The following is a 23,071-nucleotide window of genomic DNA, read 5'->3' on the forward strand; positions in this document are numbered from 1 at the left end:
GCTGTGCACGCACCTGGTTATGCACATACGTTCCCACCCGAAGGACTTGGGTTTGAGCCTCTGCTCAGACCTGCAGAGGGGATGCTTCGTGAACCATCTTTCTCTCTCTCCCCTCCTGTATCAGTGTTTGTCATCATCAAGTTAATAGAAAGGGGGGGGGGTAGCCACGGGGAGCGAGCCCCAAAGGTAGCCATGGGGACAATAAGGGGGGGCTGCTGGCTTGTTTCTGGTGTGTCTCGAGAACAGAGTACAGGGGAGAATTTGTTTCCTAGAAATGGGCTTCTGAGGGCTGGCGGGGGAAGGTGAGGGCGTGAGGGGGCCTGAGAGAGGCTCTGCCCCCCCCCCCCCTTTAAAAAGAAACACGCTCTCCTGTTCCCCTTGGTCTTTCTTTACTTAGAGTTAGGCTGCTTTGTAACTGAGTGGCAAGTGCCCACTGTTGAATGGAGGTCTGCGGCTCTCACTTCAGGTAGACTTGCTCGCTTCTCTCTTGCCTCTTGCTTTCATTGTCATAGTTTCTTCTCGGCTTCCTGGGAGGACCGTGGGTCCCTGGACCTTTCTGACAGCACGTCTGCAGGGGTGGCCAAGGTCTCTCGCCAGACCTCTGGCCCGCGGGCCGATTATCAGAGCACTTTGGACCTTCTTTGCAGCCCGAGTTTGCTCGGTGCAAAGTCTGTTTCCTTCGGCTTTTCCTGTGGGACTTTGGTGTTTGGGGGTGCTTTGCTTCTTGTTCTCATTTACAGGGGGGTCACTGATCGCTGACGGGAAATAGGGCTCAGGTGTTCTTTATATCTGTGCGTGGAAGTTGCTGGGTTCCGCACCTGGCTTACCAGGTGAGATTGGTTCTGATAATTCGAGCGGAGAGCGCGGCTTGGTTGTCCCTGGCCCGAAACATTCTTGCCCACACCTGGGCGCCTTTGGGCAGATCTGAACGCTCTCAGCATTTGGGGGGGCGCTTTGTCGGTATCTGCACCCCCCCCCCCCCCCGTGTATGGATGACCAACCCGTTAGTATCCTTAACTTTGCCACTTTGAAGCGTGAGAACAAGAATTATACTGTCAAGTCAAGGGGGCAGAATTATCAGGACTTGGACAAAGCCCTGTGTTTCCAGAGCGGGATTCAGCACCAGGCAGGGAGTGCGGTTCTGGAAGCGGGTGGGGGGAGGACGGTGCTTAGAGCTGAGCTGACTTGGGATGGGCTCCTTTATTGTTGGGGCAAAGTACATGGAAACTAGAGCTCTATTCTTGTGTGTCCTTTAGAAATTCACATTCTTACGTGTCCACGTCCAAGCTCTATAACAGTATTTTATTTATGGGCCCAGACATTGGCACACATAGTACAAAGCACAAGGCTGCCAGTTTGAGCCCCCAGCTCCCCACTTGCGGGGGGGGGGGTCGCTTTACAAGCAGTGAGGCAGGGCTGCAGATGTCTTATCTTTCTCCCTTTCTGTCTGTCCGTCCTCTCTGTTTCTGTCCTGTCAAATAAAAAAATGGGGGGAAATGGCCATCCGGAGCAGTGGATTCCTAGTCCTGGTCCTGAGCCCCCGTGACAGGCCTGGAGAAAAATACACACCCGTGCGAGGAGAGAGAGAGAGAGAGAGAGCATTGCTCTGTTCTGGTGCTAGGAACTGAACCTGGGCCTTAGTCGTGAAAGTCTTTGCAGAACCATCACGCTGTCCCCTAGGCTCCTCGAATTGTAACACTTTGTGCCACTACAGTGTACTTCCTGCCTCTTTCCCCCAGCCCCTGGCAGCCCACTCGTGAATTCAATGACTGCAGGCATCTCGTGTAAACAAAAACATACATTTTCATTGTTGGACACAAGGGATTCACTTACTTTGACTTCCTTCGCCTAGAATGATGTCCCCGGGGCTTGTTTATATGATAGCGCCAGCCTCGCCTCCCTCCTTTTTAAGGCTGAGTAATATTCCATTGCACTAATGTGCCATTTTGTTGAACCTTTTAGCTTTAGACATTTAAGTTGCTTCTGCCTCTTGTGCAGTGTGAATAAGGCTGCAGTGCGCGGTACAGATCCCTCCTAACGGCCTCGCCCCATCCGTCCCTGCATGTCCCGGCGCTGGCTGGTTGGTGACGTCTGCACAGGACCCCCGGTGTGCTCGTGACCTGCATTTCTTGTGTTTGAACACCTCTCCGTGTGCTTAGTGGCTCTTTATGCCGACTTTGGAGAAGTCCCTACTCCGGGTCTCTGCCCACTTGTTATTGATCTCTGTGGTCTCTTCACTCTGGATAGTAGCCCCTGGCCGGTGGTGGGCTGCAGGCTGCTTGTCGCTGCGGCCTGGTGTTTGTTTGCTGCCGAGGTTTCGTGGGACAGCCGAGAGAGAGGGAGAGCGGAGAGGCAGACGCCACAGCACTGCTCCACTGCTCGGGAAGCTTCGCCCGTGGTGTTTAGGGGCTTGAACGTGGATCCTCAGACGTTACGGTCCAGTGTGCACTCTAGCGAGAGAGCTGTCTCTGGGCCCGGAAGGTGTAAACCTCAATCAATGGCTTCAGCCTCCCTCTGTTTGTTTTCTGTGTTCTTGGTGTCGGAGCCAAGCGCCGTCGCCAAATCCCTGTCGTGAAATCCTCCTCGAGCGCCAGGAGGATAGCGTGGGACAGACCTGACCGGGCTCCTGGGCCCTGCAGCACCGCAGCCTTTAAGGAGTCCGCTAGCCTGAGCTGCTGGGCCGCTCTGAGGGAGGTTTTACCTGTGCCTTATGAAGGAGACCCAGCCTTCCCAGACTCTGTTGAAAAGATTCGGTCTGGGGCCGGGTGCTGGTGCACCTACTTGAGCGCACATGTTACAGGGCTCAAGGACCCACGTTCGAGTCCCCGGTCCCCACCTGCGGGGGGAAAGCTTCACGAGTGGTGACAGGGCTGCAGGTGTGTTTGTCTCTCTTCCTCTCTATCCCCCCTTCCTCTCAATTTCGGGCTGTCTCTACTCAATAAAGATAATACACAATCAAACAGGACAGGCTGTCTTTCTACCCTGTGGCAAATCATTAGGCCATTTATAAAGGGCTTTATTTGGGGGCTCTTTGCTGCCCCACTTCTCACCCACATGTTGTCACTCGCCCCTGCTGTCATCATCAGCGTCTCCAAAGTGGAGACCTCTGGCCCTGCTCAGGCTGCCAGACTGCCGGGGGGAAAGGAGGCACTGGGGTGGGGGTTGTTTTTATTTCTTGCTTTCACCACCGTGGTTCTTACCTGAGCCCGGCTCAGCTCTGGCTGCCGGTGGTGCCAGGGATGGAACGTGGGACCTCAGCCTCAGGCAGGGGAGTCTTTTTTTTTTTTTTTTTTTTCTCTTTTTCTCTTTTTTTTTTTAATTTAAGAAAGGATTAATTAACAAAACCATAGGGTAGGAGGGGTACAACTCCACACAATTCCCACCGCCCAATCTCCATATCCCACCCCCTCCCCCGATAGCTTTCCCATTCTCTATCCCTCTGGGAGCATGGACCCAGGGTCATTGAGGGTTGCAGAAGGTAGAAGGTCTGGCTTCTGTAATTGCTTCCTCGCTGAACATGGGCGTTGACTGGTCGGTCCATACTCCCAGTCTGCCTCTCTCTTTCCCTAGTGGGGTGGGTCTCTGGGGAAGCTGAGCTCCAGGACACATTGGTGGTGTCTTCAATCCAGGGAAGTCTGGCCGGCATCCTGATGACACCTGGAACCTGGTGACTGAAAAGAGAGTTAACATACAAAGCCAAACAAATTGTTGAGCAATCATGGACCCAAAGCTAGGAAAAGTGGAGAGGAAGTATTAGGGAGGTACTCACTGCAAACTCTAGTATACTTCTGCTTTCTTACTTTGGTGCCATACTCCAAACTCAGTCAATTTCTGCTTTGCGTTTCTACTTCTTTTTTTTTTTTTAACATGCATAACGTTCCCCAGATTCCCATTTAGCAATACAACCCCCACTATTTCATTCATCATTTTTCATGGACCTGTATTCTCCCCACCCACCCACCCACCCCAGAGTCTTTTACTTTGGTGTAATACTCCAATTCCATTTCAGGTTATATACACAATGGAATACTACTCAGCTGTAAAAAATGGTGACTTCACCGTTTTCAGCCGATCTTGGATGGACCTTGAAAAAATCATGTTGAGTGAAATAAGTCAGAAACAGAAGGATGAATATGGGATGATCTCACTCTCAGGCCGAAGTTGAAAAACAAGATTAGAAAAGAAAACACAAGTCGAACCTGAAATGGAATTGGAGGCAGGGGAGTCTTTGCAGAATCCTTGTGCTGTCATCCCCAGCCCTCATTGTGGCACCCGTCTGGCCGCACCCCGGAGCAGGCAGGCAGGGCCCCTCTGCTTCTGCAGTGCTCTGTCCTGTCTTGTGACCTCGGGAGCGCAGAAATCTAGTTCTTGGACCTTTTTCTGGGGTTCTTCTGGGGTGCCTGGCTCTTGGGGGTCCCTTTAGACGTCGGATTTCCCTCTTCCCAGGCTCTTCTAGTCCTCGCCTGCCTGTGCTGCCCGGCTTTCAGACTTGTTCTGCCTGCTCTTACCCACCTCTGCTCCTCCGGGTTGACAGCCCCCACCCCCACCCCCACCCCCAAGCAGTGAGTATCTGGAGGCAGCGCAGAGAAACACTCTCCGGCTGTTCAGGCTTAGGTGTTGAAACGAGTCTTAGATAAAAGTGGGTTTTTAACTTTTTGGCTATTTGTTGATCCTGAAAATTTCATTTTTAAAAGATTTTTATTTACTGAATACAGACAGGAATTGAGAGGGGAAGAGGGAGAGGGGAGGGGAGAAAGGTCTCTGCATCACTGCTTCACTGTTCGTGAGGTTTCTCCCTGCAGGTGGGGGTGGGATCTGAACCAGGGTCCCTAGACATGGTAACATGTGTGCTCAGCCAGGTGCACCACCACCCGGCCCCAGGTCTAGAGATGTAGGACTTCTGTCTTAGGGATTAAAGTTTCTCCCCCCTCTCCTTTCATCCATCCCTTCTCCCCCCACCCCCACACTTTCTATTAGTGAGAAAGTAAGAGAGACCCACAGCATCACTCGGGCACTTTCCATGCCGGGGGTTGAACTCAGGACATCATGCCTGAGGGCCCAGTGCTGTATTTACTTCCTTGCTTTCTTTCTCTCTCTCTTTTTTTTTAACCAGAGCACTGCTCAGCTCTGGTTTATAGTGGGTGGTGCCGGAGATTGAATTTGGGACTTGACAGAGCCTCTGGCGTGAGAGTCTGTTTGCATAACCATTGTGCTATCTAACCCCGCCTGGTGCGCCTGGCCCCACGTTGCTTTGCCTTGCTGTTGGTTTGCCTGTGGAGCCCAGCAGCCCCTCGTCCCGTCCCTCGTCCCTCGTCGTGGGATGCTGAACGCCGTTGGAGACGGCTCTAGAATGCCCTCCAGTGACCTGCACCGCGAGCACTGAACTCGCGGGCTTCCTGTGGGTGTGCAGGCCTGATGGTCTGCTTCTTTCCCACCAGACAGATTCATCTTTAAAGAATGTTCTCACGTAGGCTGTCTGCCTGACTCTGCCGCCGTGCAGCCAGCTTGGCCCCGACCCCGTGAGGCGGCACCTGCCCCGAACCTGGAGGCCAGGGAAGCGCGAGAGCTTTCCACAGCCAGTGCGCAAGCTTGTCTTTTGCCAAGTCAGCCTATCCCTGAGTCACCAGGGAAACCGAAACCGAACTCCGCTCAGCACCCCACTCTAGGCCCCCGTTGGCAGACTTGACTTTCACTTAAAGAACCAGAGCTGGAGAGAACCGGGGTTTCTGTGACACAGGCCAAGCACACTCTCACTCGGGTCCAGCCAGCCACTCCTTTGGTCTCCAATTCCTCCTCCTCCTTTTTCTTTTTAATTTGATAGAACAGAGAGAAATTGAGAGGGAAGGGGGAGATAGAGAACAGAGAAGGAGACACCTGCAGCCCTGCTTCACAGGTTATGAAGCTCCTTGTCCTCCCATATGACAGTGTCTGCTTAAGTGGGCATCTCTGTCTCTCTCTCCTTTTGTAACGATTTGAGTCTAGTAACTTTAAAGTGATACTGGGGAAAAAAAACACCAAAACCCCACAGATTCAATGCTGTTTCCGGTGTTGTTCTAATATGTTAAGTCATATTAATTTTTTAACCTAGTGAGCTGATACTGTTGAGCTTATTTAAAAAATCTTTCTATTAGTGATTTTATGTTTTACAAGATGATGATTGCAGGGGTATATAATTCCATATCACACAGTTTAATGCTGCCCTCCAAAAAGCCTTTTTTTTCCTCACTTTTTTTTTTTCCAACCAGACCACAGCTAAGTTCTAGCTATGATGGAGGGTGCTGGGGACTGACCCTGGGACCTTCAGTGCCTCCAGCATGGAAGGTTTTTTTTTGCATGAGCACTATATCTCCCCAGCTTGTCACCCCGTTTTTTACAGTGACAAAACTGGAGGCTCACACAGACTCCGGGACCACCTCCCTAGGTCAGTAGTCTGTTGTCTGTCTGCTCTGTGTGTGAGAGAATTACAGCACAGTGGCTGTTGAGAGCGTTTCCAGAATAAAAGTAGCTGAGAAGTGGGTAAGGTGCCGGGCTTCGGACCACGAGGTCCCAGTTCCTTCCCCGGCACCGTGTATGCTGGCAGGAAGGCGCCCCGGAGCGGCTCGCTTGTTTCTGGCTTTAGTGCAGCCTCCTCCAGGAAGCTCTGGGCTGGGCGGGCAGGTGCAGGGCAGAGGGGCGCCATCAGTTTGCTTAGTGCCGGAGGAGCTGACACCACGCCCCGCACCGGCCTCAGCGGTTTGCAGCCAGCTCCTGGCAGCATGTGGGCACATACCCGGCCCGGGCTGGGCTCCAGGACCAGGAGCCGCACTCGGCAGAGCCCAGGGTCGCCTCCCGGCGGGGAGCCTGCCTGTGTGCAGGGGAGGGGGTGCACTGCGGGGTCCCTTCCTCTCTGTCTCTGTCTCTCACCCTCTGCTAAAGCAAAACCAAAACTCTGCTGGGGGGGGGGTGCGGCTCCAGGCCCCCGCAGAGCCCCCGCAGCCAAACCCGACTCAAAAGGGGGAGGGGGAGGGGGTGTGAGGGGAGGGGGCCTTGAGTCTGAGGCTTCTCTCTGGGGCAGTGGGACAAGCCGCCGCCCCTGCCGCCTTGTGGCTGTGCCGGGCTCCCCGCTTTGGGCTCTCAAAGTCTCTCTCTGCAAAGTGGCTCCCAAGCCCCCGGTTCAGTCCCCCTGGGGAGGAAGCCTTGGGAGGGGCGGGGCAGGGCAGGAAGCAGCTTTGCGGGGCGCCCGCTAGGAGGTCGGTGGGTCGCAGTGAGCCGGCTGCCCGCGCTGGATCTCCAGGCCTGTGTGGCTAGAGCCAGACTCAGCAGACCCTGGGCACACCAGGCGGGGAGATTACACGGCGGCTTTGACGGTGGGACCCGAGCTAACTCACTTGGCTCTGGTTCTTTGCAGCTCTGCCCGAAGTTTTTGCATACGAACTCTACCAGCCACACCTGGCCGTTCAGTGCGGTTGCGGAGCTGATAGGTGAGTGTGACCCGCGTGCCCCTGCTGTGACCGGAGCCGCGGGGCTGGCGAGGCGCTTCTAGACTCAGCACCAGCCCAGCTTGCTCTCCGGCCTGGCCTTCCATGTGCTAGAGGGATGCTGTATTCTCTCTCTCTCTTTAAAAAGCCTGTAAAATGAGTGTTTTATTGACCAGGAGGGAAAAGGGGGATCAGATTTGCATTATAGGTCAGGATGGGAAGATTTTTAAAAAATTGTCGTAATTTACAATTGGATAGAGACTGCCAGACATTGAGAGGGCAGAGGGAGAGAAAGAGACCCCTGCAGCCCTGCTTCACCACTCGCAAAGCTTCCCCCTGCGGGTGGAGACGGGGGCTCTGCCCTGGCTCTTTATGCATTGTAACTTGTGATGTGCGGGCGCAACCAGGTGCACCACCACCCAGGCCAGGATGGGAATGTTTGTGTGTGTGTGTGTGTGTGTGTGTGTGTGTGTGTGTGTGTGTTTGTTCATTCTTACCAGAGCCCTGCTCAGCTCTGGTTTATGGTGATGGGGGGTGAACCTGGGAGCCTCAGGCATGAGAGTCTGTTTGCATAACCATCATGCTATCTCCTCTACCACGTGCATGATTTTTTTTTTTTTTAATTGAAGCATATGTTTGTAACTGACTGTAGAACCAATTGTGATAACTCACTACCTTCGGACCAGCCTGAAGCATATGTTTGAAAGAGGCAGTAAGGGAAAGTCCTTAGAAATTCTTAGCCATTCTCTGGATTCTTTATGGAGAGAGAGCTCTTTCTTCTCTCAAATATTTATTTATTGGCTAGGAACAGACATCAAGAGGGAAGGGGAGAAATAGAAAGGGGGTGGAGCCAGGTGGTGGTGCACAAGGTTAAGCGCACACATTAAGTATGTAAGGACGCAGGTTCAAGCCCCTGGTCTCCACTGCAGGGGAAAAGCTTAATGAGTGGTGAAGTAGGGCTGCAGGTCTTCTTCTCCCTCTCCCTCTCCCTCTCCCTCTCCCTCTCCCTCTCCCTCTCCCTCTCCTTTTTCTCCTCCTCCTCCCCCCTCCTCCTCCTCCTCCTTCTTGTCTCCCTCCCTTCTCAATTTCCCTCTGCCTCTACCCAATAATAAATAAAAATATAGTGAGGAAGAGAAACTCCCACTACTGCTTCACCACTTGCAAAGCTTCCTCCCCATAGGTGGGGATGTGGGCTTGAACCCGGGTCCTTGGGCATGGTAACATGTGCACTCAACCTTATATGACACTGCTTGGCCCCAGAAGGACTCTGTCTTAAACATACAAGGAAAAGAAAAGAAACACGGGAGTGCCCTCTCGTTTTTTGTTAATGTTGGATTTCCCCAAGCCTCCCAGCGAACATGGCTTTCAGATGTGTGTACGCTTGCTCCTTCAGTTTATTTGCAATTTAATGGGGGAGGAAGGAGAGAGAACCAGAGCACCACTCTGGTGCATGCAGTATTGCTGGTGATCGAACCTGGGACCTCAGGCTGGAGAGACCAGTGCTTTATCCACTGCACCACCTCCAGCCTGCCCTTCCCCTCCTGAGTCGGAGTGGAGTGACGGTTAACGTTCACCTGACCTCAGTCTTCCTTTCTCCCGGCACCTCGGGGGAGCCGTGTGGCCTGGCATGTTCACTCTGACCTAAAGCCCTGGGTTGGGGGGCGACAACGCAGTGTCTCTGGGACACTTGTTAACAGTTTGCTCGCTTATTAGCGGGGACGAGGCCGGGTGGCGACCAGAGCGTCTCTTTGGCGCTTGCTGTGCTGGGGACTGGACTGAGGCCTCAAGCTCAGTGGCCTGCTTCACTAGTTAAACGTTCCCATTCTAATGGTTTCCTTAAAATGCGTCATTCTGTTGCTCGCCACAGTGTTGTCCTGAACTAGTTGTGTTGCTTGAACACGCAAAGTCATTGTGCTTTTCAGATAACGCCTATGACCCCGATGTGAACGCTAAACAGATATGGATCGACAAAACAGTGATAAATAAGCACATATGCTTGACGTTTACCGATAACGGGAACGGGATGACCTCAGATAAGTTACATAAAATGCTCAGGTATGTATGTAAAGGTGTCGCTCTTTTTTTTTTTTTTTTTTTTTTTGCCACCTGTGCTATCCTTAACGCCGGTCCTTGTGCTGTGCGCCACGTGCACTTAACCTGCTCTGCTGCCATCCAACTCCTTGCCGCCAGGGTTACCGCTGGGGCTTGGTGCCGGCACTGGGAGCCCACTGCTCCTGGAGGCCGTTTTTTCCATTTGAGGGGGGGGGGAGGAGAGAAAGGCACCGCAGACCACCAGTAGCGAAGCCGCGCGCCCCCCCCCCCCCCCACACACACACACATTCAGGTCCTTGCAGATGGTAACATGTGCCTAGCCAGGTGCATACCACCTGGTCCCGGGCACTTTCTGGAAAGCCTAGCTTCTACCTACTTCAGGTGTTCTGTTTGGCGTGGGTGCTGGCCTCTGTGTTGGTTTAGTGAGCGTGAACAGGCAGACTGACAGCCCCAGCCCATAGTCCCACCACAGTCATCCTATGCGTCAGCAGTGGGCGTCCTGTCCCGTCCTGTCTGGCTCTGACGTATCTAAGGTGCCCCTCACTTCAGGGCTGTAGACATTGTCACTTGTGTAGAAATTAGGTGGCACTGCTTTCCTTTCTTCTTCTTTTGTAATATTTATTCCCTTTTGCTGCCCTTGTTTTATTCTTGTAGTTATTGTTGTTATTGATGTCGTTGTTGTTGGATAGGACAGAGAGAAATGGAGAGAGGAGGGGAAGACAAAAGAGGGGGAGAGAAAGACAGACACCTGCAGACCTGCTTCACCGCCTGGGAAGCGACTTCCCTGCAGGTGGGGAGCCGGGGGCTCCAACCGGGATCCTTGCGTGGGTCTTTGTGCTTTGCGCCACCTGCGCTTAACCCACTGCGCCACTGCCCGACTCCCTTTTCTTTTCTTTCTTTTTTTTTTTTTTTTTTTTTTTTTTTTTTTTTTTTTTTTTAGAGAGGCAGGCTGGGAGTATGCATCGACCTGCCAACGCCCATGTTCAGCGGGGAAGCAATTACAGAAGCCAGACCCTCCACCTTCTGCATCCCACTATGACTCTGGGTCCATACTCCCAGAGGGATAGAGAACAGGAAAGCTGCCGGGGCGGGGATGGGATACAGAGTCCAGGTGGTGGGAACTGTGTGGAGTTGTGCCCTTCTTATCCTATGGTTTCTAGGTGGCGTTGCTTTTCTAGATTTATTCTCTTTATTTACTGGATAGAGACAGCCAGAAACGGAGAGGGGAGGGGTGCTAAGGAGGGAGGGAGCTGCAGCCCCACTTCACCACTTGCAAAGCTCCATCCCCCACAGGTGGGGACCAGGGGCAGCATTTCCAGTCAAATACTCGGGACAGTGATTTTTAACTCAGAGGAGGTGGGGCGGGGAGCACGGGCCGTCCTAAAGGCCTGACGCTCGCTCGCAGGGCACGGAAGAGGGTGTCAGGACGTGGAAGCCCTGCTCGGGGTGCGGGTCCAGGGCGGAGTGAGGGAGGGCTGGCCTCCAGACACCCTGGAGCTGCCCGACTCAGCCAGCCTCACAGTCCGCAGCTGCAGAGGGCTGGTTGAGGACAGAAGAACGAGTCCCTTAGAGGGAGACGGCTCGGGCACGCGGCCTGCAGGCCTCGGGGTCTTCACTGTGGCTCCTCCACCCAGAGCCGGTGGGCTGATTGCGCGCCTCGCGCACAGAGTCACACAGTGAGGAGCCGCGGGGCCGGCACTCACTCACACTCACACCCGGGCTTTGAACTTGGGTCGCTGTTCTCACTGAAAAAAAATAAAGGTGATCGATGCCCCTTCCTTGCTTAACTCTTTGCTCTCTCTGTAGCTTTGGCTTCAGTGACAAAGTCACCATGAATGGCCACGTCCCGGTTGGATTGTACGGGAACGGCTTCAAGTCCGGCTCCATGCGTTTGGGCAAAGACGCCATGGTGTTTACCAGAAACGGAGAAAGCATGAGTGTGGGCTTCTTGTCACAGACCTACTTGGAAGGCATCAATGCAGAGCATGTCGTTGTCCCCATCGTGTCGTTCAACAAACACCATATCCCTTTGGTTTTGAAACGGAATCGGAGTGTCCCGAACCCTTCCGTTCCTTTTACTCACCTCCTTATTCCATAGGGTAGAGAGAAATAGAGGGAAAGGGAAAGATAGTCCTGTTTCACCACTGGTGAAGCTCCCCCCGCAGATGGGGCCTGGGCGCTCGAACCCCGGTCCTCGCATATTGTAAGGTGTGCACCCAGCACCTGTCCTTGGATCTTGGTTATTTCTCTTTTTAGCTATTTTCCCCTACGCTGCCTTTACCCTCTTGGGACTAAATGTCCCTTCCTATCCTCGGTTGAAATTGTACTGTGGAAATTCTTGGGGTAAGCTTCTCATAGGCCTTCTTTCTACCTCAGTCTTACTATGGCCTAAAAAGCCCTTGTGAGCAAACAGACAGCTCAGGGTAGACACCTCCCACATGAACTGTGAGAAGCCATCGCGTTACTTAGGGGTGGCTGAGAATTTGAAAAAGTTTTCTGTGACTTTTTGTTCTGTTGGTTTCCATATTTCTGTTCTCCACTATGCTGTTGGTCTAAGTCTTTAACTTAGGATATACGACAGATGATCAACTTAGCAGAATCCAAAGCCAGCCTTGCTGCAATTCTGGAACATTCTCTGTTTTCTACGGAACAGAAATTACTGGCAGAACTTGACGCTATTATGGGTAAGAAGGGGACGAGGATCATCATTTGGAATCTTAGAAGGTAATTGTAGACTTCAGCTAGTGGTTAATCCTGGGGAGCAAACAGCCCACAAGCAGGAGCTACCCCACTCCCGCATCCATTGTTACACAGCAAAAACCCACGGAAGGCACTTGGGCTTTTTTGACAGTTGATTTGTCTTTTTCAAGGATGGTTCGTTGAGGTAGCTCTGCCTTCGAGTTGAGATAATTTCAGGTTACTGAAAATAACCCTGCTAGCTCTGCTGTCCCGTCTCCAGTAGTGCTGGTCTGGTTCCCTGTCTCCCTCCCACTGCCCTGCCCCCATATGTAGAATGAGAAGTAAAAGCCCAGTAACAGGTCTCAAACCTGTGTGAGTTGTTCTTATGAGAGAGAAAGAGCTGGGGAGACCAGAGCACTACCACAGCAGTTCAGCCATGGCTTATGATGGTGGTGGGAATTGAACCTGAGACCTCGGGGTGGGAGGTGGGGGTCTCAGGGATGCAAATCCTGTGCCTGTTGGATTATCTCTGTTGCCCACAATTTAGGCCAGTCCAATGAAAAATCTGTGTGCGCTACTTACAAACCACATGGGTTATCTAGTGTTTACTTACTATTGGATAGAGACAGAAATTGAGAAGGCAGGGGAGATAGGGAGAGAGACCCCTGCAGCCTTGTTTCATCACTCGTGAAAGTGTGTCCCTCCTCCCCCCTGCAGGTGGGGACAGGACTTGAACCTGGGTCCTGTGCTACCACGCAGCCCCGGTATCCAGTAATTAAAGCAACGCAGATGAGGTTTCTGTGCTGCTAACTTACGTAGCCATCGGTCCTATGTGACGGTAACATGTTCAGCAAATAAGAGTTTTAAATTATGGGCTGGATGTGTCTGACAGAGATCTGAGACGTCCAGCCAACAACAGACAGAGCGCACACAGTGGGAAGCACTAAACACCCTGTGTCTTTATTTTACTTTTGTCCCACCAGAGTCCTGCTCAGCTCTGGCTTATGGTAGATGGTGGTGCTGGGGATCGAACCTGGTACCGTTGGCACCTCCTATGTTACCATTATGCTAGCTCCTCATCCTGGTCTCTGATGATTTGTATTCTGCTTTCCTAATTTACTTATTTATTGTTAACTTTTTAAAAATATATATTTCCTTTTGTTGCCCTGATTGCTACTTTATTTTTATATATTGTTTGCTTGTTTTCCTCAGTTAAACTTATTTCCAGATCATTGTAGGTTCAGGTCTGGTTATAAGAAACACTAGATTTCTCTCCTGCTCCTTGCCAGCCTTCCCCGGTGGTAACAGTTCGAAGAACCAAGGCCCAGAAGTGCCTCACAGGGCAGTCCCCACCCCACAGCACTGCCTGACCCCTTTCATAGCTGCGCCCGCTTCCTCTAACGTGGTCTCCATTTCTGTAACTTGCCCCTTCGAGAGTGTGCTGTAGGTGGCATTACACGGCCGGGAGCCGCCGTCTATTTCGGGGTCCTGCTGGCTCCGCTCGGCTCCCCTGTCCTCACTGGGCCGCGTGGGCCGACCACAGGGCGTTTAGCTGCCCCCCTTGCCGAGGCCTCGCAGGTCGCACCATACCGGGCGAGACTCTGCTAGAGGAGAGAGACAGTAAACGCCCGGGAGCTGGGTTGCTGGGCCACCTGGCAGATGCACTCTGAGTTTTCTTCTGTGGAGCTAAAAGTGTGTCGTTTCCCTGCTCCTGGACGGCTTTTCTTTTCCACTCAGGGAGAGACAGCATGGCCCAGAGCCCCCCCCAGTGCCGCAGCACTGCCCACGTGGCGTCGGGCTCCAAGCTGGGCCGAGCGCTGTGCACGCCCCTAGCTGCGAGCTCTCACCCACCTGCGTGTGTGGGTTTTCGGGGACCTGCCAGCCTGCTTGCCGTCGCCTGCACAGCGCACGGTCCCCGCAGCAGTGCGAGAGAGCTCAGTTTTCTGTCTTTTGCTGCCCCCCCCCCCCCCCCCCGTGACGCCTCCCCGTGTGTTTCATGTCCTTAGATGAATACTAGTATTTGCTTGCTTAGTGTGCCAGGAGTTTGATTTAGCTCTCTGTAATTATTACTTTTCTAGCTATAAAAATGCCACTGAGTTTGACTTCGATAAGGATAAATATGACATTAGGATTCCCGAAGACTTAGATGAGGCAACCGGGAAGAGAGGCTATAAGAAGCAGGAGAGGGTGGACCAGATCGCCCCCGAGAGCGACTACTCCTTGCGGGTGAGTACTGGCGCTTGCCGCTGTGCCAGGTGTGCGGGCATGAGCCAGCCCCCGGGCCTCTGAGAACATGGACTCTGCCAATTGCTGAGTCCCCGGGCCTGGCAGAGCCTGTCATTGTGGCCTTTGAAAGGGCAGCGCTAGAATTGATAACAGCCCATGGTGGCCACAAGTGATTTACTCAGTTAAAAATACGTCCTGTTCAGATTGTCGATGGTTTATTTTCGTACTGTGTGCGCTAAACCCAGTGCACTACCACTGGGCCCCCTTATTTTATTTTCATATACTTTTCTGGGGAGGGGTTTGTCGGTTTATAGGACAGTTGCTGACACATCTCTCTCACACACACACACACACATACACACACACACACACACACCCACACCCACACACACACCAGTCTCCCCGGGATAGGCATCCGGGCAGATGGATGCAGGACCCTCCCCCCTCACACCAGGGCCTCAATGTGTGTAATCTCCAGTATTCTGGAATCCACCACATACATAGGCACACACCTTAGTCGGTGTATCGAAGCAGTAAGTTGTACATAGAATACAAAGAATTTTGTGGTCAGGTCTGATGATTGAACCTTAGTGGGGGGTTGGCTTTTACAACTGGAGAAACCTCTAGATGCAGTGGGCGAGGTCCTGCTTCCTGAGTCACCTGTGCCGCACCACTGCGCTGAGAATCAGAGAACGGCCGCATCTGAGGTGTGCCCCCAGCGTCCCTTGGCAGGGTCCCCGCCTGCCCCCCTCCACCCTGGCAGAAGCAGAGCCGGACGTCCGTCTGCATCCGTTTATTTCTCAGCTTGTCTTCTCGAAGTGCGGTACCCGAGGGCGTCCTCTTTGGGGTTCACAGGCCCTTCAGGTGCGGTTGTGCCATGTGCCTGCGCTGCCTGCCGTGGCTTCCCCAGCGGCTTTATGTCTGCTCGGTGGTGAGCCACCTTGTGCATAGATTCCCCCCGTGCTGGCACTCACGTGGGTGGCCTCGCAACAGAGTAAGCCAGCTGGTTTCCCATGCTAGCGCGAGAGACTACACAACAGAAAGAAACCGGGATGATTCAGCTACGAACAAACCCACTTTGTTGTGCAGGAGGCAGGGTTTAAATAGCAGAATGGAACAAAGCACGTTTTTCACCTGTGTCAGTGATGCTGGGTTTCTGAAAGATCAGAACCCTCGCGGTGGAGGCTCTAAGGAATGACGAGAATTGATGGGGGAGAGGCGAGTTCAGGGTGATTAGTTACTGTGGGGCAAGAGTGTTCATTAACTAAAGGCATTTAGAAAAACATGGAAATGATACCAGCAGGGTGAGGTAAACAGAGAAAGGCAGAATACTGATACAAGGAGTAGTGGTCAGAGAACGCGGAAATGGAGTGTGGGTCTTAACTATTATATTTCTGACAAGTCAGGATGATGGAGTATAGTTTGTATGTGATCACAGATGGTGAACTTAATGGTAAACTTTAAGCAGGCAACCATGTGGTCTGTAACAAGGGAATGAGTTAAGTGTCGGGGGTATAGGGCTTTTGTGAAGCTTGGGAGACTGACAAGAAGAAACTGAGTCAGGAAAGCTTTTCCCTCCATGCTCGATCCCTGAAAGGGAGAGGCTGACAGGTGGGGTGTCTTCTCAGACCTCCATCCTTAGAATGGGAGTTCCTGGGAGTCGGGTGGTGGCGCAGTGGGTTAAGCGCACGTGGCGCAAAGCACAGGGACCGGTGTAAGGATCCCGGTTCGAGCCCCCGGCTCCCCACCTGCAGGGGAGTCGCATCATGGGCGGTGAAGCAGGTCTGCAGGTGTCTATCTTTCTCTCCCCTCTCTCTCTGTCTTCCCCTGCTCTCTCCATTTCTCTCTGTCCTATCCAACAACAAAGCAACGTCAACAATGGCAATAATAACCGCAACGAGGCTGCAACAACTAGGGCAACAAAAAGGGGGGAAAATGGCCTCCAGGAGCGGTGGATTCATGGTGCAGGCACCGAGCCCAGCAATAACCCTGGGAAAAAAAAAAAAAAAGGAGTTCCTATGCGCTACCATGCTTTCACAATTATCCTGCACCCCCATCGTTGCTGGGGAACTGCACTGTTCCTGGCCACTTTTTTTAGGCAGGGAGAGAGGTACAAGGGGAAAGACACTGCAGCCCTACTGTTTCCCACAGTGCTGGGGGCTCTTGGGTCTGATGGATAAGCAGGCTGGTGTTTTGAGGGGGCTGGGGAGAGGGAGGGGGCACTGTCTTGATGGCTGTGTGTGGTTTTTTTTTTTTCCACAAAATTAAAATGAGCTCATACTGCACATGTCATTGTGGGTTTTATTATTATTATTGTTTGTTAGAGTGAGAGAACCGGACCGTCACTGGCACACGTGGTGCCGGGGTTGAACTGGGAACTCAGGCCGGATAGCCCAGGTCTTCCCCTGCACCTCCTCCTGGGCCGGCTTTCTGTTCGCTCCCTTAACTTGCAGGCCAGTAGGCTGTGTTCTGCACGTCACTGATCCTGAGTGAGGCATCTGCTTGCTCAGCAGTCCACACACTCTGGTCAGGGCTTAACTGCTCCTGAGTGAAACCGGGTGGGAGCCTTTACACCTCCGAGCGGCCCGCCGAGCCCAGTGTGTGTGGTGGTTCAGGAGACAGACGTCGCCGTGTGTCTCCACAGGCCTACTGCAGCATATTGTATCTGAAGCCGAGAATGCAGATCGTCCTGCGGGGACAGAAAGTGAAGACGCAGCTGGTCTCCAAGAGTCTCGCCTACATCGAGCGTGATGTTTACCGACCTAAATTCTTAGTATCCTTTACCTCCTGTTTCTGGGGTCACGCGGGCGCTCAACAGTCAGGTACATCTCCTGTCCCTTTGTCTTACCACGGGCTTCCGGTCTCCTCCAGCTCTGCCCTTTGTGCACTTTAGGTAGAGCTAATGAAATAGCACAAGGGTGAGGGGCTGGCCAGATGGTGGCACACCTGGTTAAGTGCAACCCATTACAGTACACAAGGACCCAGGTTCAAGCCTGCAGTGGGAGGCTTCACGAGTGGTGAAGTAGGGCTGCTCTCTCCCTCTCTCTGTGTCCCTTCCCCTCTCCACCCAATAAAAAAAATAATAAATGAAAATATACTTTAAAAACAATAGGAAAAGGGTGACTTGGAGGTAGTGATGTGGCGGCCTCTGAATTTTCCTTAACACTTAAGACTAAAACAGTGAGGATTACTTTCGGATTCAACTGCAGAAACAAAGACCATTACGGGATCATGATGTACCACAGAAACAGACTCATCAAGGCTTATGAAAAAGTGGGGTGCCAGTTGAGGGTAAGCCGTCTGTCCAAAAACACACCTTTTAACATAGCATGGTATTGTCTCGGGAAGTAGCTGGTGCTTCTTACCTAGTGACTTCTGAAAGTTCATGTGTTTCTGTAACAGTGGCATAGCACCTGAACTGAAAATACCAGTTTCTCATTCTGTTGTGTTTAGTCTTACTGTTAGAGTTCATCTCTTTTCTTCTGTTTTGTTCAGGAGAGGATGGGCTGACAAGTCAAATAACTTGCCTGTTACCGAGCTAATAACTCGCTAGGCACTATGGGCCTGGAAACGAGTTGTGGTTTCTGCCTTCATCGTCCGATAACTGCATGGGGGGGGGGGGGGGTGATAGTGCTTGTCTGAATGGCTACTTGGCAACAGTGGAGATGGGCTTGAAGGGTGGCTTTAATATATTGCAGAATCAAGCTCCAGAAGTGTGCTACCTAATATTTCTTTTTTAAAATATTTATTATTCCCTTTTTTGTTGCCCTTTTTTTTTTATTGCTGTACTTATTGTCGTAGTTATTGATGTCGTTGTTGAATAGGAGAGAAATGGAGAGAGGAGGGGAAGACAGAGACGGGGAGAGAAAGACAGACACCTGCAGACCTGCTTCACCACCTGTGAAGCGACTCCCCTGCAGGTGGGGAGCTGGGGGCTTGAACCAGGACCCTCACACCAGTCCTTGTGCCTTGCGCCACGTGCGCTTAACCCACTGTGCTCCCGCTCGGCCCCCAGGAGAATATTTCATACCGACTCGCGATCTCTGTGCGGGTGGTTCTGTCTACACGCCAAACCTCGGGCTTAAGGTGCCAGCCAGCCCCTTCTCTCTGCAGGCCAACAACATGGGCGTCGGGGTGGTTGGGATCATAGAGTGCAACTTCCTCAAGCCGACGCACAACAAGCAGGACTTCGACTACACCAACGAGTACAGGTAGGCTGCCTGCTGGAGGCGCTTGGACGGTTTAGTCCTTAAACTTGATTTCATTTTACTTGATAGAGTAGAAGGGAATTGAGAGGGAGGGAGAGTTTAGAGAGAGAGAGACACCTGCAGCCCTGCTTCCCCTCTCGTGAAGCTTCCCCCTTGCAGAAGGGGAGCGGGGTCTTGAACCTGGGTCCTTGTGCCTGGTAATAGGTGCACTTAACCAGGTGCGCTAGCCCTAGCTACTGAATTTTCCCATCTTGTAGATATTCACATTATAGAACTTTAAGAAAACAAGTGGGCGGGAGACTTGAGCACACATTTAACCACGATCCTCTTCCCAAAGCCAGTGCTTCAGGTCTCTCTGTAAGAGTCAGGCAAGCCCCAGGAGCACTTTGTTAGAAGGTGGGAGGCCCGGGCAGAGCCCGACAGCGGACTGGCCTGTGCCCCAACACTTCTGCCTGAGGGTGCAGGCACACTGGACTTTGTAGAATTAATTTGGGTTTTGTTAGTGATTTGATAGAAGTTTTCAAGATTATAAGGTGGCAGACCTAGTTCTCACCAAGTCTTCAGAGAGAGTTTGCCATTTGACACTTGGATTGATTTTATCATTTGCTTTTTTGAAGGCTCACAATAGCCGCACTAGGAGAAAAGCTGAACGATTACTGGAATGAAATGAAAGTGAAGAAAAACTCAGAGTACCCGATGAATTTGCCAGTTGAAGATATACAGTAAGTACCTTAGGGAAAGCAAGCCACCCCTCCGCTGTCGAAGTGCGGCATGGGGGGCGAGGGGCTGCACAGTGTTTGCAGGGCTCGGACTCGTAATAAGAGAAGAGTCTACTGCTTGAATGGATGCACCTTACAGCGGACAGACACTTAGCATGTCTGTGCCTGGCTGTGCCTCCAGCCGATTCACGAAGCAGCACTCAGCAGTGTGCGTGAGCATCGGGGCTCTCCTCCCTGTCAGACCTGCTGCGGTGATGCGGCCCGTGAAATGCAGAACCCGCGGACTTCATGAGGCGCGAAGCTTGATCCCCAGGACCGCACGTGCCAGAGGGGAGCCTCTGGTCCCGCTCCTCTCTTGAGGAAGTGGAGCTTGTGAGTGGGCAAGTGCCCACTGGGTAGGGTTCATGCCTTGCCGTGCGCGCTGCCCAGGATTGACTCCTGGCACCACTTGTGCGGTGCTCCTCTCGGATTGAAAACTATGGCCTGGAGCAGTGCAGTTACACAAGTGCCAGGCCCCTGGTCTGGGGGAAGACAGTCCTAGTCTAGCCGCTTTACTTAGACTTTCACTGACTGCTCCCTGTGGGGTCCTGCCTCGCACTTCGATAAATTCTGTTCCTGCGGCTAGTTAGGCTCACAGGGCTCGACCTAGGCTGGCTGAGCAGCGAGCTGCTGCTAGACTCACATGCCTGGGCGCTTGCTGCTCGTTGCTGGGGCTCAGCGCCTCCCCTGTTCGGGTGGCCGTTCACTTCCCTTCTCTTGTTTAAAAAGAGGTGAGAGTTGAGGGGGGATGCAGAAGGAGGGACAGCTGCAGCCCTGCTCCGCTGCTAGTGTAGCTTCACCCCTGCAGGTAGAGGCCAGGACCTGGACATGGTTCCCCCCACGTGTAATATGCACCCTTCCAGCCATGTCATTGCCTGGCCTCGTGCACAGTTCTGTTTTTCTTTGCTGAAGTGACATTACGTTACAGGTTTCAGGTGTGTATGGTCACACACACACACACACACACACACACACACACACTCGTGTTTCTATTCCACTAAACTCATCAGTTAAGTTGGGTTCTTAGCAGCTTCTTTTTTCTCGTGTGAAATCGAAGCAGTAATAGCATTTAGTGATTAAATAATTGGAGTGCTGGGCTTGGGAGACCACACACGGGTTGATGCAAAGGCTTTCATGCCGCAGGCTCCAGAGGCCGAAGGCTTAACCGCCAGCAGCAGCCTGTGCTGAGCAGTGCTCCTACTCGCGGGTGCGCAGTGTACACGGCACAGTGGCGGCTGTGTCCGCTGATGGGAAGATCTCTGAAGGGAACAAGAAGAACATGAGGTGACGGACGGAGAGTACTGCACGTGTCTGTGCCGCGTTCTCTGATAGAACGTTTCTGCCAGGATTAAACAAGCCGGTATTAGTAGTCTAAGGCCAGGGATTCATACTTACTGGAGTGTTAGCTTCTGGTTTGTTTGGCATTTCAAACAAGATTTCTTCCATATGAGAGAAGAAAACAGCACCGCCATCCTGGCACACGGAGTTCCAGGGGTCAGGCAGGGGCTGGAGCCTCAGACCTGCAAGTCTGCTCCTTTCCTAGCTGAACTATTTCCCCAGCCAGCTGGGTGATATTGCGTGTAACTGTAAGTGACTTTTTTCAGCTATTTAGTCTTAGGAAGTCATTACTGGGAGTCGGGCGGTGGTAGCGCAGCGGGTTAAGCGCATGTGGTGCAAAGCGCAGGGACCAGCTTAAGGATCCCGGTTTGAGCCCCTGGCTCCCCACCTGCAGGGGGGTCGCTTCACAGGAGGTGAAGCAGGTCTGCAGGTGTCTGTCTTTCTCTCCCCCTCTCTGTCTTCCCCTCCTGTCTCCATTTCTCTCTGTCCTATCCAACAACAACAATAACAACAACAAAACATGAGGGCAACAAAAAGGAATAAATATTTTAAAAAAAGAAGAAAAGAAAGCCCTAGTCCACCTGAGGCCCCAGGGCCTAGGTTCTGTCAAGGTCCAGCACCATCGTAAAGCACAGCTTGACAGGGCTCTGGTCTCTGTCTGTCTTACTAAGATAAATCCTTAAAGAAAAAAAAGTCATTGCTATTAAGGTGAGGTCTATGTAAGTTGCCTTTAGCATGCCTTTTTTTTTTTTTTTTTTTTTTTTTTTTTTTTTTTTTTTGCCAAGTTGCACTTTTCAAATGTTAAAAACGAGAGCACTATACAGTTAGTTTTCTGTGACATAGTAGAGTAAAAACGTAATGTGATTATAATTATTTCAATTACAGTTGTGTGAGATCTGATTTCCTCACTTGAGTGCTGTATTGTGATCATATGTTAGATTTGACCTTGCAGATGTTACTATCATTTTCAGAGCAAGGCATTTGGAAAGCTTAAGTTGTTGAACCGTTTATTATCCGAGAACAAATCTGGCAGCGTGCTGTTAACACTTTGTTGCAGTTGGCCTCTGCTTAGTCTTTTGACAATAACCCAAATGCTTTTCTCAAATTTAAATTGCTGTATGACAAAACAGTCACAAGATTTTCAGCGGTGGAATTAAATAGAGGAATTTTGTGATGGAAACGATGAAGGGAGTTTAGGAAATAAATACTTCCTCGCTAGTATCTGTTCGTGTTGTTACAGAAAGCGTCCTGATCAGACATGGGTGCAATGTGATTCCTGTCTAAAGTGGCGGAAATTACCAGATGGGATAGATCAACTTCCCGAAAAATGGTACTGCTCCAATAACCCTGACCCACAGTTCAGGTACCATATAGATGGGGTTCCCTGTGGAGAGGCAGAAAGCATGGGTCAGGCTGTCTGAATAGGCGCTGGTGACGTGTTATTCCCGTGTGATTTTTCTGCCTAGAAATTGTGAAGTCCCTGAAGAACCTGAAGACGAAGATTTGGTACATCCCACGTACGAGAAAACCTACAAAAAAAAGTTAGTATTCGTGTCGTATCGATGTCTGATGGGAAAATGGCCCCGATCACCAACAACCATGTCTCTGACCGGCACTGGACCCCACTAGTCAACGTAGATTAGGAGCCCCAAAGTGTAATGTAATGTAGCATGTATTACACCCAGTGCTCCCCATCCCTCACACACGCGTGCGCGCGCACACACACACACACACACACACACACACACAGACAGGCTTTTCACCTGATGTTTATGGCTTCGTAAGGTGTTTCACATGAAGAAGCGTTTGTCTCTGGGGCCACGCGTGGATACTGCCTTTATGAGTCCATTGTCTGTGAATGTGGGTGAGACTGTTCCTTGATGTGGAGAGGCCACGCTGGGTATGGGGAGCTGATGAAGGAAGGGAAGGCAAGGACATGCCACAGGAACAACCTTCCGGGTGGTTTCAGTCTGTGGGGCATCCTGTTGGGCACAGTCTTTGAAGAGAACACCAGTGTAAAGAGACCAGTGTCGGCCTGTGTGCTGCCCAGTTCATATGTCTGAGGGGAAGGCCGGTGGGGCGCGTCGGGCTGCCTTTGGGCGCTGTGGAGTTGGGAGGTGGGGCCACCACCAGTGACGCTGACTGGCAGACAGCACAGTGAACAGTGGCACGGAGGTGGCAGCGTCCCTGGGAAGCAGGACCACGAGGTAATGAAGTAAATTTAAGTGTTTGTTTTTCGTCTTATATTTTTTTCCTTTCTTTTTTTCAAGAGACAAGGAAAGATTCAGGATCAGACAACTGGAGGCGTTGCCTCGGGTAAGCAAGCCTTGCCTAGCCTAGCCTAGCCTAGCCT

At 52.0% G+C, this 23,071-nt stretch overlaps 1 protein-coding gene across 2 annotated transcripts in view; it reads left to right on the forward strand.

Moving 5' to 3' along the window:
- Positions 1–23,071, forward strand: part of MORC3 (MORC family CW-type zinc finger 3) — a 38,980-nt gene that overhangs the window by 4,532 nt on the left and 11,377 nt on the right. For both annotated transcript variants that reach the window (XM_060198690.1, XM_060198691.1), the window contains exons 2-13: positions 7,388–7,460; positions 9,380–9,512; positions 11,316–11,529; positions 12,085–12,233; positions 14,267–14,414; positions 17,059–17,187; positions 17,586–17,705; positions 18,528–18,625; positions 19,240–19,344; positions 21,959–22,081; positions 22,185–22,259; positions 22,989–23,034. In XM_060198690.1, coding sequence (XP_060054673.1) covers positions 7,388–7,460; positions 9,380–9,512; positions 11,316–11,529; positions 12,085–12,233; positions 14,267–14,414; positions 17,059–17,187; positions 17,586–17,705; positions 18,528–18,625; positions 19,240–19,344; positions 21,959–22,081; positions 22,185–22,259; positions 22,989–23,034 — 1,413 coding nt within the window. The remainder of the gene's footprint in view (positions 1–7,387; positions 7,461–9,379; positions 9,513–11,315; positions 11,530–12,084; positions 12,234–14,266; positions 14,415–17,058; positions 17,188–17,585; positions 17,706–18,527; positions 18,626–19,239; positions 19,345–21,958; positions 22,082–22,184; positions 22,260–22,988; positions 23,035–23,071) is intronic.

Source organism: Erinaceus europaeus, chromosome 9, assembly GCF_950295315.1.
Source record: "Erinaceus europaeus chromosome 9, mEriEur2.1, whole genome shotgun sequence".
Lineage (NCBI taxonomy): Eukaryota > Metazoa > Chordata > Mammalia > Eulipotyphla > Erinaceidae > Erinaceus > Erinaceus europaeus.